Raw genomic sequence first — 20,768 nt, forward strand, 5'->3', positions numbered from 1 at the left:
TACATATTAAAAGTAAACTTGCTTAAAAATAAATAAATAAAATGACTTGAAATTAAAAAATAAAGTTACCTTCCAAGAGATGAAAACCAGAACACTTTATGAGGCTGCTAAAGCCACCTGCCACACCTCTTCTCTAATTTCAAGGTTGTTTGTCCTCTAAATTCCCTTATCTGAGAACAAAGATTCACCCTGTGGCAATGACTTCGTTTATATGCGCCCTCATAGAGCGCTCTCAACTCAGGAAGTCAGAAGCAGTGGGGGCAGAAGGGCGCGTCATCCTCAGCACAGGAGCCTTTTCTAATTTGACTTTTGGTCCTGGGAGGGAGTGCAGCTGCGTGGTACTACATCTTAATAGTTGAAGAGATTAAGCCAGCCTAATCCCTTCCTGTCACCATTCACTCCCGCTTTGTGTTTGTATTTCTCCCAGTTGGAATCAGCCCTGGGACACCAAGCCCGAGACAAGCCCAGAGGAAACTTCGCTACCGATGGAACCCTGGCGGGTTCCCGCCACCTCCCACCCACGCGGAATCATTCCATTTCCCGGTGACCAATCAGCACTCCGCACGCTGCCACGTCAGCCAATCCAAGCAAACACACGTTGCTCGGGCCAACTTCTGCAACTAGCCCTCCCGGGTACCGGGTTCGAGCCGCGGGCGTGGCTAGAGGTTCGGCCCGCCTTCCCCTGTGCAGCTTGGTGCCTTCTAATTGGCTGAGACCTGCAGTGGCTTGACACCCATTGGCTGCCGCCGCCCGCTGCCCCGATGGGCGGGGAAGCTTAGCGATCTTAACGCGTCAGTGTTTCAGAGAGTGGTGAGTCGGTTCCTGGTCTGACGCTTCCCAGCTCGGTACCCCTCACTCCTTGCTTCTTCTCAGGTAGCCTTGGGTAGGTGCGCGGGGGTCGCGGGGGCAATGAGGCGGCTCCGAGGGAGGGAGGGCGACCGGCGGGCGTCCTGGGCGCCCAGCCCGGTGCATTTTCCTGGAGCTTTGGCTTGGAGCGGGGTGAGGGAGGCGGCCGTGGAGGGCGGAGGTGGCGCACCGTGGCCTCCCGGCGGGTATAGACCTCACAGGTGAGAAAGAAAACGGAGTCCCAGCGAGGGGAGGGGGCGATCCGGAAGTAATCCAGGGCTTGCTTGCTTCTTGTCTCTCCACACTACTCACCAGGATTTGGACACCCGTTAGGCCTCAGTTTCTTCATTTGTTAAATGGGGAAGGGGCGGTAATAACCTTGCTTCCAGGGCCGTGGTGAAGATTCATGAGGTCACGTTCTGTGAAGGGCACCGTGCTTCCTAGTTTTTAGTAGAAGCACAGTCAACATAGGATCCATCCACCCACAGTAAGCATTGACTAAGATGATGATGATGATAAAAGACAGCTTTTTCCAGAGCTTACTATAGGTGTCTTCCAAGTTCGGTGCTAAGTGTATAAACTCATGTAACTCCTCAATAAATTCGTGTTATTACTGTTATCCTTAATTTACCATTAAGAAAGATTACCTGAGCTCTAGCTGATTTGGGTCAGTGGATAGAGTGTAAGCCTGCTGACTGAAGGGTCTCTGGTTCTACTGTGGTCAAGGGCACATGCCCAGGTTGCTGGCTCGATCCCCAGTAGGGGGCGTGCAGGAGGCAGCCGATCAATGTTTCTCATCATTGATGTTTCTATCTCTTCCTCTCTGAAATCAATAAAAATATATTTAGAGAAAATACACCTGAGCTATTTTGGGTTCAGAAGCCAGAACAAAATATAACAAATTCAATATGATGTCATATATATATATATATATATATATATATATATATATATAATAATTCTTTATTGTTGAAAGTATTACATATGTCCTCCTTTTCCCCCCATTAACCCCCTCCAACCCGCCCCAGGCCCTCACCACCCCATTATCTGTGGCTATGGGCCATGCATATATGCATACAAGGTTCTTGGTTGATTACTTCCCACCCACCCACCTACCCTCCCCTGACTTCCCTCAGATTCTGCACTCTGTTCCATGCTACCATGTCTCTGGATCCACTAAGTTCATCGGTTTGTTACTTAGGTTCCACATATGAATGAGATCATGTGATATTGTCTTTCTCTGACTGACTTATTTCCCTTAGCATGATACTCTCCAGGTCTCTCCATGCTGACTCAAAGGATAAGAGATTCCTTTTTACTACTGCGTAGTCATATTTTTAATGTAAAGTCTCTTCTAGCCAGTCATCAGCTTTCAGCATTTTATAGAATAGATCTTTAGCCTCTGAAGGCAGAAGCTCTGGGTTGGAATTCTAGCTCCATCACTTACTAGCTGTATGGTCTTAGACAAGTGATCTGATTTCCCCATTGCCCCTTTCCCTTTCTGTAAAATAGGAATAATTATAGGGTTGGCTCTTAAGGTTCTTTATGAAGATTAAATGAAAAAATACAATTTAAAGTGGCCCAAAAATTGATCACATAGTAAATGATTTAAAAATGTTAGTTTTATTATTTTAAATAAAGGATTAGAGTATTAGGAGCTTGAACATTATTAACTTGGACATAAACTTAAAGTTGTGATATTAGAATTTATATTGCTGTAAGTGTTGTAAAAGGTCTCAACATTGTTGTAAAGCTTGTGCTAAAATCAGTCAAAGTGAGCACTAAAACAGGAACATTAGTCACATTGCAGAATAGGCTTCCCTGTTGCAAATGCTACAGCCACCTCTCAAAAATTAGAAACTCCATAGTTGACTGAGTTAGAAAAGCTAAATTGCCAATTCACGATTGATTGGAAATCATGCATGTGCTGAAATTTTTATGTTAGGTAGAAAATACAATTTAATTTACAAGGCGTTGGTTTGCACCACATCTTGGGGGGAAATCTATGGCATGTTAAATTGAAGCTATTCACATAAATGAAACTCATATCTATTGGTTAATGGAAGGTCAATTTCTATATGAGCTTCTTTAAGAAATGAATTCTGACTTAATTTTACTACATAAGTAGAAACAGATTTTTATGGCATTCACTTTTTATTAGGGGTTTATTATGTTCTATAAAATACAACCTGTGGCCATTTCACTGGACATACCTTTGACAAAAATTGGGGTTGTATTGATCAATGACTAATGGTGCTTATAGAAAAATTTTAACTGGGGAAAGCTGCCCACTCTATGATGACACCCACTATCTACACCAGTGATCACTTCAAAAATATGGACATAGAAAACATGAACAAAAAGGTTAAAGTAAGTAAAACATGAAGATAGACATTACTCAGCCCTGTGTAATAAAATTGTCAAGAGCATATAATCTTATATATGAAGCTCTTAGATTCTGATAAAGTTAAGTGGTACTTGTTCTCTCTGAAATGTAAGTGGTAGAGTTGGAGAGTTTCTTGATAAAAGGTCAAGAAAGGGAATAAAAGAACTATTAAGAGGGAGTTCAAAGTGGTATTTAAAACATTTCCTGACATCCTCCACAGGTGGAGCTTGCAGGAGGGTATATGGTATGCTTTCCATTCAATTAGCGTGAATACCCTGTTATATTAGGAGAGTGCCAAGACTTTGATAACCCCAATACTGCCCCTTTTTGGTCCTGGAATATATTTCTAGGGATCCTCTGTTATGCCTGCCCACCCAGGTGGTTTAGACAATAACCATTATCCCCTTTTGGACTTAATCTTGATGAACAAAAATTCATGCAAGAATTAACTGCCTGGTTAAAGAGTTCATTGGCTAAAAGAGAGCTTTCCAAGTTTATAGTTTGTTCTCTTCCTTTCCTATCTCCTACTCCACTACCTTTAAAGTGACTCATTAATAATTTTTAATGGTTTAGTTTTTGTTATTATTACAGTTAAAAGTTTACTTAAAGGGTGGAATACATCAATTTTGAAAGCAAAAACTAGATTATATTCATCACTGTCATTCTAGGACCTGGTATACACTAGATGCTTGATAAATAAAATAGTAGACCTCTTTGAGAAATTGTTGTTTCATTACATTAATGGAAGTTTTAGTCATTCAGAAGCTAAAGGATGATTAGTATAAATGGACCTGTCTTAGATATCTTGAGGTCTTCCATAAGTCAGGCTATTAGCTCACCATTATTTTTTTTTTCAACATGGTACCTTGACGTTTTATTTATTTTTTATTTTTTTAATTTAATAAATCTTTATTGTTCAGATTATTACAATTGTTCCTCTTTTTTCCCCCCATAGCTCCCCTCCACCCGGTTCCCATCCCACCCTCTGCCCTTACCTCCCTGCCACTGTCCTCATCCATAGGTGTATGCTTTTTGTCCAGTTTCTTCCTGCACCCCCCACACCCCTTTCCCCCCGAGAATTGTCAGTCCACTCCCTTTCTATGCCCCTGATTCTATTATATTCACCAGTTTATTCTGTTCATCAGATTCTTTATTCACTTGATTTTTAGGTTCACTTGTTGATAGACATGTATTTGTTGTTCATAATTTTTATCTTTACCTTTTTCTTCTTCCTCTTCTTAAAGAATACCTTTTAGCATTTCATATAATACTGGTTTGGTGGTGATGAACTCCTTTAACTTTTTCTTATCTGTGAAGCTCTTTATCTGCCCTTCAATTCTGAATGATAGCTTTGCTGGGTAGAGTAATCTTAGTTGTAGGTTCTTGCTATTCCTCACTTTGAATATTTCTTGCCACTCCCGTCTGGCCTGCATAGTTTCTGTTGAGAAATCAGCTGACAGTCGTATGGGTGCTCCCTTGTAGGTAATTAACTGTTTTTCTCTTGCTGCTTTTAATATTCTCTCTTTGTCTTTTGCTCTTGGCATTTTAATTATATGATGTGTCTTGGTGTGGTCCTCTTTGGATTCCTTTTGTTTGGGGTTCTGTGCGCTTCCTGGACTTGTGAGTCTATTTCTTTCACCAGGTGGGGGAAGTTTTCAGTCATTATTTCTTCAAATAGGTTTTCAGTATCTTGCTCTCTCTCTTCTTCTGGCACCCCCATAATTCAGATGTTGGTACGCTTGAGGTTGTCCCAGAGGCTCCTTACACTATCTTCAAATTTTTGGATTCTTTTTTCTTTTTGCTTTTCTGGCTGAGTGTTTTTTGCTTCTTTGTATTTCAAATCTTTGACTTGATTCTTGCGGTCCTCTAGTCTGCTGTTAGGTCTCTGTATAATATTCTTTATTTCAGTCAGTGTATGTTTAATTTCTGGTTGGTCCTTTTTCATATCCTCGAGGGTCTCGCTAAGTTTATCGGCCTTTTCTAAGAAATTCTTAAAACCTTATAACCGTGGTTTTGAACTCTATATCCAGTCGTTTGCTTTCCTCCATTTCTTTTATTTGTGATCTGTTTCTTTGTCTCCGCATTTTTGTTGCTTCCCTGAGTTGGTAGAGTAGCTTTGTGTGGTAGTTGTCCTCTAAGGCCCAGTGGCTCGGCCTCCTCAGTTACCTGAGGTGGACACTCTTGGTGCACCCCTTTGTGGGCTGTGTGCTCAGCCTTGTTGTAGTTAAGCCTTGATTGTTGTTGGTATCACTGGGAGAAACTGACCTCCAGGCCAATTGGCTGTGAGGATCAGCTGTGTCTATGCTGGGAGAACTTCTGTGCTGGAGACACTCTTATGAGACAAGACTTGCAAAATTGCAAAAGCCTCTGTGCTCAGCTTGGATGGGGCGGAGTTTCAGGGCGGAGCAGACAGCCTTGGTTTCTCGTCAGCCCTGCCCTATGAGGCCCCTGGGTCTCAGTGTCCCTTGGTAATTGCTGTAAGCACCTCTGAGAGAAAGCCGCCCTCGAGTTTCACCCACTGCCAGACAGTCCAGTTTCTCACCAAATGAGTCGGGGTTCCCAGATACTTGCTCGGAACTGGAGTTCAGTGCAGTCGGGAGCTTCCATCTCCTTCCTGCTTGAGAAAGCCAGCCGCGCACTCAGCCTCCCGGGCATCTAGCAGTCAGTCTTCTCTGTGTGCGCGAGACTCCGGACCTCTGCCTTCTGCAGATCCCAAGCCTCAGTGTGCTTTCTCTTTTCCTGACAGTCCAGATTTCCCCCAAATGAGTCTGGTTTCCCAGGGTTTCACCCGGGACTGGAGTTCAGTGCAGTCAGGAGCTTCCTTCTCCCTCCCGCTTTAGAAAGCCAGCCGCACACTCAGCCGCCCATGCACACAGCCATCCGTCCTCTCTGCGTACGAGTCTCCGTACCTCAGCCTTTTGCAGCTCCTCTGAGTCTCAATGTGCTTTCCTCTTTTCTTCTAGTTGTAGAATTTCCACTCAGCCAGCTTTCCTGTGGTTCTGGATGGTGTCCGTTTTGTCTTTTAGTTGTAGTTTTGATATTGTTGTGCGAGGCAGCAGTTTAGGTGTTTACCTATGCCGCCATCTTGGTTTCTCCTCCAGCTCACCATTATTTTTGTTTTATTCACTGTGTTCCGACAGCATGCTAGACTTCACATTTCCTGCCCCAAAGATTTACAGTTAAATGGGAGAAGATGACAAGTGTATAATTATATTACAGAGTTGCTGTGAGAAAAGTTGGGAGGGGGAACTAACTTAATTTTCAGGGGAATCCAGGAAAGAAGAGTAGAAATTAGGTAGTGAAGCTTGGCCAGTTCATAAAGGAGTCCATAAGCCATATTAAGGAGTTTGGACTTTACACTGATTAGTAGGAGTGAATGATTACTAAAGATTCTTATCTTTATAGGTAGTTTTTATTGCTTACATTTTGTGTGCTGGATTTGCACAGATAACGTTGTTTATGATAATAGTAGCTTTTCATTTCCTCTTTGATTTCTATCAAATATTTAAAAAAAATTATCTGCCAACCACAGGATTATCTGGCAGGTGACTTTGGGTTTAAATAACATTGTTTTAATTATGATGATCCTAGTAATAGATAAATGAAATTTCTTTTGCAAGTCTTCTCTAAGAACTTATGCTTGTTTATAACATATTCTTGAATAAGATCATTGTACTAGCTATCAAGTTGGCAGTCTCTTGAGTGGAAATGGGATATATTCCTGACTGGCAGACTTTTTGAATGCGCTCATTCACTTTTAGTCTGCGGGTAGGGCCTGTACTTGTTATATATTTGGCACCACTTACATAGATCCTAAATTTCATATTATTGAATTTTCTCTATATACTTTTCCATGTTTCTGTAATATGCCACTCCACAATATACCACTTGGGATAAGGATTATTTTGAGCTAAAGGCAATTAATAAGCAGCAAATGAAAAAAGAGCTCTTTTTCCTCCCACTATCTGCCTAAAAGTAGGACATACGTTTCCCTTTGTGAGGGTTTTCTCTGTCCCCTCTCCTACATCAGGAGGAGGACAGCATATCACTGGAGACAGATGGTTGGCATCGAGATGGTCTGCACAAACTTTACTAAAATAACCCTATCTTCTATTGTTTTCTTCCATATAATTACTGCCCATAATTTACCACCCCTAGAAGCCCAATCCCTTTTCCTCATCTTGTCACTTCTCCAGAATTAATCACCCTTTATTAAAATGCTGTATAAGCCCTGGGTCTATCTACTACTTTGGGTCTCCACTTTTTTTTTTTTTTTCTGTATTGATTAAACTTTGGGGTAAATAAAATATTTTAGTGATTGCCTCATATGATTTTGTTATTTGTTTTCTAAAGTGTTAGGATACTTTTTAAAAACTTACTATTAAATTTTATCTTTAGTTAGAAATTATTTCAAACTTATAGAAAAGTTGCCGGAAGAGTGCAAAAAACTCTTACTTATCTTTCTACCAGATTTACTGTTAACCTTTTGCGGTGTTGCTTTCTCTAACCTATAGTTTTTTTATTTCAAATCTTGTTACTTGTCCCAATAATGTCCTTCATAACAATTTTCATTCTGGTCCAAGATCCCAAACAGGATCATGCATTGCATTGTTTCATCTCTCTCTCTTTTTTTCTTATTGTTCCCAGTATTACTGATGTTCCCTCATTATCCCCCTTCACCTAGCCCTTGCCCCTCCCCAGTCTTCACTACACTTCTTTTTTATGAAGGCCTCTGAGCCTTAAATTAAAATGTTAAGATCAAATAAGATTTGTGTACCTTTTCTTCTGTTAACCTTTTGTCAGTTTAATTCCCACATTCCAAGACAGAACCTTAAGAGGGTAGAGAAAAAGTTTTTTTCCTCTCCTACTGCTCTATATCCTTTCAGTGTTTATGGTTTTCAATGGCTTGTCTGCTCTGTGTTGCACTATTTAAATATTGACTGGAACATTGATTTATTTCTCTCACCTTTAGTTTTACTATCAGTGGTTTTCAGTCCTGGCTGGATAACAGAATGATCAGTGAGGCTTTTTAAAGGACCTGGATTTCTGGAGCCTATCCCAGAACAGACCCACTGAATCACACTTCCTAGCAGTGGGCCCTGAAAGCTAACATTTAAAAACAGTGTCAAAACTTGAGGGAGGCAGAAGTTAAAGTGGTAAAAGCAAATCTTATTTAAGAACTACTGCAATGGGAAAAAAGAAACCTCAGTAAGGAACTGCACTTCCTTCTGAGTGCAACAAGGATAAGTGGGAGTTTATAGCCAAGGAACAGGGAAGATGTCACTGAAGGGAAAGTTACTAAGGGGAAACATTAGGGGTAAGAGGGATTCTGGCTAAATCAACTTGATACGATTCTTGCTGAAGGCAGGTCAGAGTGGTTGAAGGAGGGTGGGATGAGGAATTTTTGAGGGTGGGGGATTTTCACTACATTGATTTAGCAGGATATTTGCTAAAACAACCCAGGGGGCTAAGGACAAGCTCAAGAGCTAGGCCTAATCAAACATCGGACTCAGAGGAACTAAGGAGAGCGTCTTTGTCGATAGCACTAACTACTACAAAATACAACAAAGGTGATTCTAATGCATGCGTCTGTAGTTGAGAATTGAAGCCTTATTTCCATAGAGGCTTGATATTTCATTTAAATCTTCTCTTGGCTTGATGGTTCTGTAAATGGGCAGCTTTTCCCCCAAAACCTTTTCTCCTTTAGGCTTTTCCTGGAGAGTACCATGGGAACCAAAGGGAGACAAAACGAAGACCAAATAATTCTTGTTTTGAAGCAAACACTCTTAGGTGCCTCATGTGTTCCAGGGTATTCTCATTAGTGAGGCTATGGTGGTGAATAAGGCGGACAGGGGCCCCTGCTCTTCGTTAGGGATGTCATGGTCAAAGAGTAGAAAACAGTATACCAATAAGTGAACAATTTAATTTCAGATCATGATAAACACTGTGAAGAAAATAAGACTATAATAGTTACATAATAGAAGATTGTATTAAGGACAAGAGGTTCAAATTGAAAAATTGTCATTATAGATTGTTTTTGGTCATGCTCAAATGTGGGATCTAGCAATCCAGGCAGAGAAATAGCAAGTCCAAAGGCCAAAGTCCGTGGCAAGCTTGGCCTATTTGAGAAACAAAGCTGGTAGGACAAGAACATTGTAGGTAAATGGGTTGAGGGGTGTGGATAGGAATCTCATGTGATTTCAAGGTTTTGGACTTTGCACAACTGGCTCAATTACCCTTTTACTAGCAAATTCTTAAGATGGGAAGGCTAAGGCAGTTTGAGGGAAGCAAGAGATGCCCGTTAGGCATTAAGCTTCTGGATCTGGGAGTGGTTGCTGTCTCTCTCCCTCTTCCCCTGGCTTTCCATATGTCGGCTTCAGGGTAGCCAGATGTTTTTGCATGCTTGCATGTTGTTCAAAGGCTCCCAAAGCAATCATCCTAAAAGAAGCCTGCGGAACCTGCATGGACTTTTCTAAGAGAGCCTGGGTGTCCTAGACTCCACGTCTTCATGGGAGGTGTGTCAAAGAATTTGCAGCAGTTTTAAAACCATCACATAACAGAATCCCTTATAACGTTATCTTTCAATATTAGTAATCATTTCCTTTTAAAAACAGTGGTGAATAGTACCTTGTCTTTGAGATTATTAATGATACAGTACTTTTTCTATTTTATATAGTTAAAATGGTTTCCTTAAAAGTAACCATTTGTTGACACTCTACTAGTGGTTCTAAAAGTCTTCATAGGACCTTCTTCCTTACACTGTCAACTGATTGAATCCTGTAACACTTCATCAAATGCAATACAATATTAAAAACAGTGGAGCATTTTAAAAATGTGAAATTGTTTGGAGTTCTGTAGCCCTGTCTTTAGAAGAGTTTCCAGTTCTAGTTCTCATTTGTTTGCTAGAAAGAGTTCTAGATCTGTTAAAATAAAATCTAAGGAAGTTTTTAAAGATCTATGACTTGTGTATTATTTTTGTATTTTGGAAATAGCAATTTTTTTTCTTTAAGTGATTTGGAATTTTATTCCTTTTCATTGGATTCTATTAGTAAGGAAATATAGGATTGTATTATTTTTTATATGAGTAATTTTAATAACTTAAAATGATTCTCATCCCTAACTATGTGTTATTCACTTTGGAAATATTTAGGAAAAAACCTATATGCCCAGGTCCTACTATCAGAGATTATGATTAGTTGATTTGGGTTGGGGTCCAGATATAGGTCTTTTTTATAGCTCCCCAGGATATTCAATTATGAAGCCACATTTGAAACCCACTGCCCCACTGCATCAAATTGTGGTGTTTGCTGATGCTGATTTTTGGTCTTTGTAACAGGGAAAAAATAAAAAATGGAAGGCCTGCCCGATGCTGCTGCTTTTGCAACTAAACTTAAAAACACTCTCATCCAGTACCATAGCATTGAAGATGATAAGTGGCGTGTTGCAAAGAAAACGGTAAATTAGTTTAATTGGGATGTATCTTCTGTCTAATGAATTGGTTAATATCTTTCAGCATAGTATGGGAAAATGTGGACCATACTGCAAATGGATGTGCAGGATAGATAATTTTCCTAATAAAGTGGGTGGTTTAGCAGGACATAAAGGAACAAACATAGTAATCCTGTGCCGCTTTCGGTAGTTCTTTAGATATTGGACATGAGAATAGACTTGGGCAACGAGAGCCTAGAGAATGGCCTCTTAAGTCAACAAATAAAGTGTATCATTGTCAATTTAAGGAAGTATAGTAATGGGTAGTTTAGAATAGTTTCAGATATTTCAACAAGCCTGTGAGAGTGACCAGTTAGTATTTTTAGCAACAGAACTTGCCCAAATTATCTTATGGCTGAGTGTTGACAGAGCCAATCCTAGAATCCAGGACTCTTCCAGTTAAGTGCTTTAGCTATTCTGATATGCAGAATTTCTTGGGTAATTACCAGAAAAAATTGTAGGGATTAATTCAAGGTAGCACTGTCAGAACATATGTGAATTGTTTAATATTTTAAAAGATATGAGCGAGTTCAGAATGAAATATTTAGGATTCTTAATGTCTTATTCTAAATGTGCCAGTAGACAAGATTGGAATAAGGAAAATAATAAATGGCCAGTGAGAAAGTGCGATCACTGAATCTTCACAGTATTTGGGTCACATTAAGCTACTGAAAAATCTTTCTTGGAGGTCTATAATTTAAAATGTGAAGGATTTTAGGATAGAGAAGAAATTCAAATGTGGATCATTTGATGGTATAAATAACTTTATGCATCTCTAAATATTTACTTAAGTTTTAATGCAAAGACTAATGCTCTAGACCAGGGGTCCTCAAACTACGGCCCGTGGGCCACATGCGGCCTGCCGAGGACATTTATCTGGCCCGCCGGGTGCCGCTGCCTGTCCTGCTTAGCAGCCGACTTGTCCCGGGCCCGCAGTGCGCATAGGAATTCGTTCATAGTTTTTTTTTTTAAACTATAGTCCAGCCCTCCAACGGTCTGAGGGACAGTGAACTGGCCCCCTGTTTAAAAAGTTTGAGGACCCCTGCTCTAGACATATGAAATTGTCAGTTTTATATCCAAGGTTCCACTTATATAATTATCACCATTTACTGTTGTTTTTTTCTAGAGAGATGTCACGATTTGGAGAAAACCTTCAGAAGAATTTAATGGATATCTGTAAGTAAATTCTAGTAGTTTATGTAGCTCTTAAGACATTGCTAAATGTTTTATACATACACACACAGAAACATTAATGATTACTAAATGATTATTGCCAGTAAAATTAGGCCTCTCCTTTTAAGATTTAAACTTTCTGAGAAGCAAGTTACCTTATGAAGTCAAAGCCTATTTGCATAACCCTTCTGGACTGAGTTGATGGTGAGGGGATCATAAATAATGATGTGAAATGACTGATAAGATCTTAATTTCTTAGCATCCTATATACTAAAAGGCTAATATGCAAATTGAATGAATGGCATAATGACTGGTTGCTATGTTGCGCACTGGCCACCGGAGGCAGATGCTCAACGCAGGAGCTCCCCCGTGCTGGTCAGTGCACTCCCACAGGGGGAGCACTGCTCAGCCAGAAGCCCAGAAGCTAGGCTCATGGCTGGTGAGAGCAGCGGGGGTGACGGGAACCTATCCCACCTCCGCAGGAGCACTAAGGGGAGCAAGCCTAAGCCATCAGTCGGACATCCCCCAAGGGCTCCTAGAATGCGAGAGGGTGCAGGCCGGGCTGAGGGACCCCCTGAGTGCACAAATTTTTGTACACCGGGCCTCTAGTCTCTCTCTCTCTCTCTCTACACACACACACACACATATAAAAGCCTAATATGCTAAGTGTTCGACCAGTCGCTATGACGTGCACTGACCACCAGGGGCAGATGCTTCGACCAGTAGGTTAGCTTGCTGCTGCAGTCCGGCCAATCGGGACTGGGTGAGATGGTCTGGACACGTCCTAGAACTCTCTTGCGGTCCCTCCCCAGCCCCAATTGTGCACTGGTGGGGTCACTTGGCCTGGCCTGGGCCCTCTCACAATCCAGGACCCCTCGGGGGATGTCGGAGAGCTGGTTTCGGCCTGATCCCCACAGGCCAGGTAGAGGGACCCCACCGGTGCATGAATCTGTGCACCGGGACTCTGGTTATGTATAAGATTCTTCTAATACTCTTCTACATTTACTCAGTGCTGTAGCATACTTTATGCCAGGAATTTATCTTGGAGAAATCATCAGAAAGTCAATAGTTAAGTTCTTATCTCTTCCATCACAGCATTGCCTATAATATTAAAAATTAAGAACAACTTGAATAATCAACAGTTGATGAATAATTAAATTATGGAACATGTGACATTTTACATTTTTTAAAAAACACTTTTTCAAATACTATTTAAAAACATAAGAAAATGCTCACCGTATAATCTAAAGTGAATATTCAACTGTATATAGCACAATTGTGAGTTGACTTTATATATTTTTATATATTGAAATGTTTTTATTAAACACCAAATGTATACCTCTAGATGGTGATTTTGTGGGTGGTTTTATTTCCATTTTTTGGTATTTGCAGGTAGTTGAACATGAATTATCCCTTTAACCAGAAAAAAATAATTGCTTTTTAAAACCAGTGGGGACAATTGCTCTGTGTAATTATAGTCGAACTAGAGGCCCAGTGCACAGATTCGTGCTTCAGTGGGATCCCTCGGCCTGGCCTGCGGGGATTGAGCCAAAACCAGCTCTCTGACATCCCCAGAGGGGTCCTAGATTGCGAGAGGGCACAGGCCAGGTCGAGGGACCCCACTGGTGCACAATCGGGGCCAAGGAGGGACCGCGGGAGGGCTGCAGGGCGTGTCTTGCCCAGTCCCAATCGGCTGGACCCCAACAGCAAGCTAACCTACAGGTTGGAGCATCTGCCCCCTGGTGGTCAGATTGCCCTCTCGCAAGCTAGGACCCCTCTGGGATGTCCTACTAATAACATGTTAGAGTATAACTGAGAAAAGAATAGCATGCAAAATAAATGGAAACATTACAGTGTTTTGCAGATTGTTTTTGGCCATGGCATAACATGATGGTACTTTACCAGTACTATGTTCGTGATAACATAAAGTATAGCCTTCAGATTTCTTATTACATTTGAGGACAAAGAATACATTCTGATAAAATAATTGATAGAAAGGTTGTTGGGATTTTCTCCCTTTAATAAATATTCATTGCCCTAGCTGGTTTGGCTAAGTGGATAGAGCATCGGCCTGCGGACCAAAGGGTCTCGGGTTCAATTCCAGTCAAGGGCATGTATCTTGGTTGCAGGCTCCTCCCTGGCCCAGGCCCTGTCAGAGCGCATCCAGGAGGCAACCAATCAATGTATTTCTATCACATCGATGTTTTTCTCTGTCTTTCCCTCTCTCTTCCTTTCTCTCCAAAAGATCAATGGAAAAATATCCTCAGGTGAGGATTAACAATAAAAAATCAATCAATCAATCAATTAATCTTCATTGACATGTTTGATCTGTTTGCTCTAGTTAGTTCTGAACTACATACGAGGGCATGCTGAAATTTTTCATACAGTAGTATTTGACTTTTTTTTTTCTTTCCAGTTTCAAAGCCCAAGGTATTATAGATGGTGTTGTTAATGATATAATGGACCATATACGCCCAGGTCCCTGTCGCTTGGATTGGGACAGCTTAATGACTTCATTGGACATTTTGGAGAACTTTGAAGAGGTATTTGTTTAGAAACATTACTTCAGATTGTGTGTGTGTATGTGTGTGTGTGTGTGTGTGTGTGTGTGTGTGTGTGTGTGAGAGAGAGAGAGAGAGAGAGAGAGAGCACGTGTGTGTGGGAGCATGTGTACACACTTGCATTCATTGCTTTGAGAATAAGTAGTCATGGCAGAGGTCTCACAGGGGACTCCTTGTTGCCTTTTAAAAAGCTTGAGTTTTCTCATATTACCTAATGAATGTTAGTCAGAAGTGAGTTTATTTTCTGAAATCTAAGATTCTGAAAACACCACTATTACTGGTATATTCAGGTTTCCAGGTAAATTGTATGTAAGTTTTCTGTTGAAGCCAAAATCAAAGACCAAAGATGTCACTCTAAACAAAAGTGGCTTCCTGTCTTTTTCTATTTTTATTAATTTAGTTCTTGCCATGTTTGAATTTATTTTTAAATATATTGTTACTGATTTCAGAGAGGAAGAGAGAGGGAGAAAGAAATAGAAACATCAATGATGAGGGAGAATCACTGATCACCTACCTCCTGCATGCCCCTTACTGGGGATTGAGCCTGCAACCAGGGCATGTACCTTGACCAGGAATTGAACCATGACCTCCTGGTTCATAGGTTGATGTTCAACCACTGAGCCATGCCAGTTGGGCTAAACATCTTTATTGAATCATGTGGTGGTTTAGTGAATGTATTTGTGTATTTTATCTTAAACACCTAAGGGCTACACCACCTACTTCCATGTTGAATATCATAAAGGATACAAAGCGACTATTGAATTAGAGATTTGGATATGAGGTAACATTTCTATATTTTTATTATGTATCTTCTTTATGTATATATAGCAGCAGTGAGATTTAGAATAGAAATCTAAACCTGTCAAAATCACTGTAAGAATTATTACTACTAATTATAAGACATTTTAGATGAGTATTAGTTCCTTACTAAGGATGAACTTCTGATCTATGAGTCTATGTATGTGTCCCTAGAGTAGTAAGTAACATATGTTAACTTTTGTCCTTCAGAATTGCTGTGTGATGCGTTACACTACTGCTGGTCAGCTTTGGAATATCATTTCCCCAAGAGAGTTTGTTGATTTCTCCTACACTGTGGACTATAACGGAGGGCTTTTATCCTGTGGTAATGATCTCAAAACCATATACTGTCTTTCAATTTGTTTTAAATATTTGAGTTTTCTAGGCTGGATTTTTTTTTTCTATGCAAGATATGTTCTCATAATTATTTTATAATCCTAAGCTTCGTTTACAAATGCTGAACCCTAGGGATTAAAATAACAATATCAAGAAGGGTTTTGAAATTTAGGTTTCTATTTCCAATTACATGCTATCTTCCAGATCAGTGGTCGCCAACCGGTGGTCCGCAGACCATTGGTGGTCCGTGAGGTTCGAAAGGTTGGCGACCGCTGCTCCAGATCACAGCTAACAAACATGGATCACATGACTGCCTCTAAGAAAGAGATCCAGTAAATGAAAAATAGCTTCTTAATCTCTCTCTCTCACACACACACACAAATAGACTTGGTATGTGTTAGGATATTCTCCTTCTCTGAGTTGTGTACAATTTTTCTTTTGAAACTAAAAATAGTGCTCTTAGAAGGTTCCTGCTTCCTAAGATCTATCTATAGGTAAGTTAATATGTTTTCTGTATATACTTGAGTTGCCAGTTGTAGTTAAACATCTATTTGTTTATTTTTGACCAGCTACTACCAAAGTTGGATATGGGAGTGCCTGTGGAAAATGGTGGTACCATAGGTGTTTTTTTTTTTTTTTTTTTAAATACATTTTTATTGATTTAGAAAGGAAGGGAGAGGAATAGAGAGATAGAAACATCAATGATAAGAGAGGATCATTGATAGGCTGCTTCCTGCACACCCCTTACTGGGGATCAAGTCTGCAACCCCAGGCATGTGCCTTGACTGGGAATCGAACCATGACCTTCTGGTTGATAGGTTGACGCTCTATCACTGAGCCATACTGGCTGGGTCCATAGGTTTGCTATGGGCACCTTGAGGCCTGGATGCTACATCCAAGATTCTTAGTTTCCAAGGAGTTACCAAGATGACATGATACCATCCATTCTGAAGGGATTAGAGTTTCCACATTATCTGTCTTAGCTCCCTGTCAGAAATCTACTTGGTAATTATTTTTTTTCATTCTTCCATGGTCCCTCTTTGGGCTGAATTTTCATCTACAGGGATAACAAGACAGGTATTGAAACAAGAAATCTAATATTTTAAGTGAGAGTTCTAGACTTACGTCAGACACTCCTATTAATAGTGTTATTTTAAAATTGCCTTGTAGGGGTCAGCCTTGACTGGAGTGAGAAGAGAGCAGAATTTGTTCGTGGATATAACCATCCCTGCGGTTGGTTTTGTGTTCCACTTAAAGACAGTACAAACCAGAGTCTTTTGACAGGCTATATTCAGACGGATCTGCGTGGGATGATTCCTCAGTCTGCAGTAGATACAGCCATGGCAAGCACTTTAATCAACTTCTATGGTGATTTACAAAAAGCCTTATGAAAGGCATAAGACCTTTAAACTTGTAGTACTATGACTCTCTGAATCAACTCGTTCTTTCAGCTCCATGGCCTGTAAAAATCATCACCCTTTTCTCTCATCTTTATAGCTTGTAGAAGAATTTGAGATATTTTTGTGTTATTTTATTCCTAAAGTAAATAGCTAAGAGAGGGCATTGTAGTTTTCTGAAATAGTTATTTGCACTTTGTCTGGTATGGCAGTCTGTGTGTCTACGAATGGAGAGCATGACAGAAATCCACCTCGAAGTAGATAACAGGTCTTTGACTCAAACTCTTAAGAAAATGAATAGTGCCTCACTATGAATTTTTGGTTGTTTGGAATTTAGAGAGAGCACAAGCTTCATGCCATTCGTTAGGTTAAAGTAATCTATTTTAGAGCTTTATGAACATTTTGTATAAGTTTTAATTTTTTAAAAGTTAAATATTAGTGCTTTTGGTATGCTCTATGAGTTTGCCAATATCTTGGAGTAAAGAAAAGGCTCTTTATATTTTATAAATGTGAACTTCATTGTCAACTGACTTGCACTGCTCCAAGTATTGAAAAGATCAGAAATAAATGGGTAGATATTATAGTAAATATAGATTCAAATCAAATGCAATTCAATTTTGATACCTAGATAGCATTATTTTGTGAATATCTTTAAAAATATTATTGTTTTTTATGTGCATTTATTTTGGGAGTCTTAAAACATTTATGCATGAAAGAAGCAGTACAAAAACTGCCAGCTATGTGATGGGGACACACCATTGATTGAACAGTAGTCTGAGTTTTGTGAAGTGGCTGGTGGTATCCTGTATTTAGCAACAGGGAATCATCTCTCTAGAAGGTCAGATTTAATGCATGTTCTGTACATGTTTCAGTTTTAAAGGTATCACTCAACTCAAAGTATTACTACTTCATAAACATTCATAATTGTTATGAAACTTTTGTCTGGAACTATAACAAATGCATTCAGAGATTTACCCAAATGCTAGATGAGTCATTTTGTAACTAGAATGAACAGTAATAATTGGTCCCTTGATTCTATGGCTGCCTTAAAGGAACATTCTACATGATTTTAACATCCCAAATGACTCTGGCTTTTGAACTGTCCACCTAGTTTACTTCTAAAATAAGAACTTGAGGCATCTCAATGTGTCCAGGCAAATTTTTGTATGTATCTGTTTGTGTACATGCACACATCTTGAAATCCATTTCATTGTTCAGTGTGAGTTCTTTCTGCATTATCATTTTATTTTCTTTGTGTGTGTGGTTAATACAGGCAAATTTTTGTATGTATCTGTTTGTGTACATGCACACATCTTGAAATCCATTTCATTGTTCAATGTGAGTTCTTTCTGCATTATCATTTTATTTTCTGTGTGTGTGTGGTTAATACAGGCAAATTTTTGTATGTATCTGTTTGTATACATGCACACATCTTGAAATCCATTTCAGTGTTAAATGTGAGTACTTTCTGCATTATTATCATTGTATTTCCTTTTTGTGTGTGTGGGTTAATAGGGGTAAAGTGAACTCTGGAAATGCATGCCAGATAGGCTACAAAAAGCACAAGAGCATATGGTGGTTCAAGTGCATGAAGGTTGGATCTGTGTTTTACTTTACTGTGTTTTCCTGAGTGTAAAGAAAGCATAAGTCATAGATCCTCAGACCCATTTTGATAAAGTGAAAAAAGTTGAGCTGATTTTTGTCTTTATATTTTTGCTATTAGCAATGATGATTTAAAAATAAATAAATAAATAAAAGGTTGTAGTACTACAGTATCCATGGTGAATATCTCACAAGTTTTAGATTGAAAATAATTTGTTTAAAGAACTGACAGAAACAATGCGTAAATGATGCTATTTTCTTAGCTTGAAATTTTTTAATCAATATTTTTTTCTAAATTGTAACTTTGTTGCTGGATTTTTCTCCCACTTTTTTCTTCTTCTTGTAATAGGGGAAAAAACTCAGTAGTTTAGTTTCAGTTTCCTATGGAAATTTATTAAATGTTAGTTTTGACTTTATGTATTTTTTTATTTGTTTTCATTAGTGTAGAGTAGGAAGTTTCTTATATTGAAGTATTCTATCTAAGATGGAGAAATACCAACAGGTGCCCAGATTGGGTAAAGGATTTGCAACAATATTGTACATAAGGGCTGTGATTACCTGATCTGGGAACCCCTAAACACAAATGAACTGTCAACTCTCAGTTACTCTAATGTTCCCTTCGTCCTATTCCACTTATACCTCTTGTGAATGATTACATAGTCCACTGTTTCCTGTAGACCAACTGCAGGTAACAGGATACTCATAGAAAAATTCTCATTGCAATATTGAGTCATATATATTCAAATTTATATTCGAATTACCTAAAATTTGTATGCAGTTTCTAAATGGCACTTCAGATCTACTGGGCTCTAGCTGTATACTTAAAAACAAACAGCTTTATTGAGGTGTAATTTACATGCTATACAATTTGCCGGTTGTAGGTGTATAGTCCAGTGATTGTTTAAGATTGTTTAATACATTTATAGTTGTGCAGCCATCACCACAATCCAATTTTAGAACATTTTCATCTCCCAAAAAAACCCCTTTGCCTGGTGGCAGACTCATAACTAACCAAAGTTTAATACAGTTGCCAGTATACAGAAGATGATGAAAAAAGATTATAGAATAGGATTTTGTTTTGTTTTTAAGAGTAGACTTGTATTTGAATCTAAGCTCAGGAACCTTATGTTAATATATTGAAATATGTTATCTCTAGTACCATAATGATAAAAATTTAAGGATGTGGGTTGGGATTAATGAGTCTGCTGTTTCTATAGCATTGCTGTAGAATAGAAAAAGAATATGAAGTCATATGTCATTTTAAATTTTCTAGCAGCAATATTAAAAAAATAAACAGCTGGGGTTAATTTTAATAATATAGTTCATTTAATTCAATAGATCCAAAATATTATCATTTCAACATGCAATCAATATTAAAAGTCATTAAGCTATTTTATATTCTTTTATATGAATTCCTTGAAATCTGCTATGTATTTTACTAATGTGGACTTGCCACATTTAAATGCTCATTATCCACATGAGGCCAGTGGCCTGTACTGAATAGCACAGTTCTATAGGGCATGTATTAATTTGTTATTCTATAATATGAAGTAGAGAATTTTTTGGAATTATTCTTAAATACAAAGCCTTTTCTGATTACCAGAGCTTTCAGTGTTTACTAAATTGGGACTGCTGAACATTAGAAATAAATCACTTAGTAGTTCAATAAAATAAAAATTGTAGCCCTCCCAAATTTCCTTTAAAGATAACTTTTCATAGGACAGTTAATGAAAGCATATAATCTGTCTTGTTATTATGTGGTTGATTATTTTCTCTTGCTTATAGCTAGTTTGTATTAGAAACATGAATACAGGAATACTACTTGGCATAGCACTGTTTTTAGTACATGGTACCTATTTTTTTTTTAAGGAAATTAATTTCATAACTAGAAAAGGTAATTTATCATAAGTGATACTTTTGCATGAAATACTAGTTTTATTGATAACTCTTGATGGGTTAACTCTTGACATTTGACATAATGATCAGCAAAAATAATTATGAGAATTTAGTGTTCTGAAGTTATGTATAATAGAAACTTCTACAGTATTACAGAGGTTATAAATGTTAAAAAATCTCTTCATTTCACTGTTCATTGAGGTTGGGTATATTTGAAATTGTAGATTTCTATGTCTGAAATCGTCTCCCAGTAAAAAAAAGCTTTTAGGTGTAATTCCCTTTATT

General features: G+C 38.8%; 1 protein-coding gene across 3 annotated transcripts; it reads left to right on the top strand.

The window, feature by feature from the left end:
• The first annotated feature begins 773 nt into the window (after window positions 1–773).
• Window positions 774–20,466, top strand: STARD4 (StAR related lipid transfer domain containing 4). Of its 3 annotated transcripts, none has more exons than XM_080680962.1 (6): window positions 774–873; window positions 10,569–10,687; window positions 11,847–11,896; window positions 14,310–14,436; window positions 15,463–15,577; window positions 16,759–20,466. In XM_080680962.1, exons 2-6 carry the CDS (start codon window positions 10,583–10,585, stop codon window positions 16,977–16,979), a joined length of 618 nt encoding a protein of 205 aa, XP_080537088.1. In that variant the 5' UTR covers window positions 774–873; window positions 10,569–10,582; the 3' UTR covers window positions 16,980–20,466. The 3 variants fall into 3 exon arrangements, with proteins under 3 accessions (XP_080537088.1, XP_080537089.1, XP_080537090.1); XM_080680963.1 differs by having other exon boundaries at window positions 787–883; XM_080680964.1 differs by lacking the exon at window positions 774–873 and adding an exon at window positions 1,009–1,067.
• Window positions 20,467–20,768: the final 302 nt, after the last annotated feature.

The sequence above is a fragment of the Plecotus auritus genome, assembly GCF_963455305.1.
Source record: "Plecotus auritus genome assembly, chromosome: 7".
Taxonomy (NCBI): Eukaryota; Metazoa; Chordata; class Mammalia; order Chiroptera; family Vespertilionidae; genus Plecotus; species Plecotus auritus.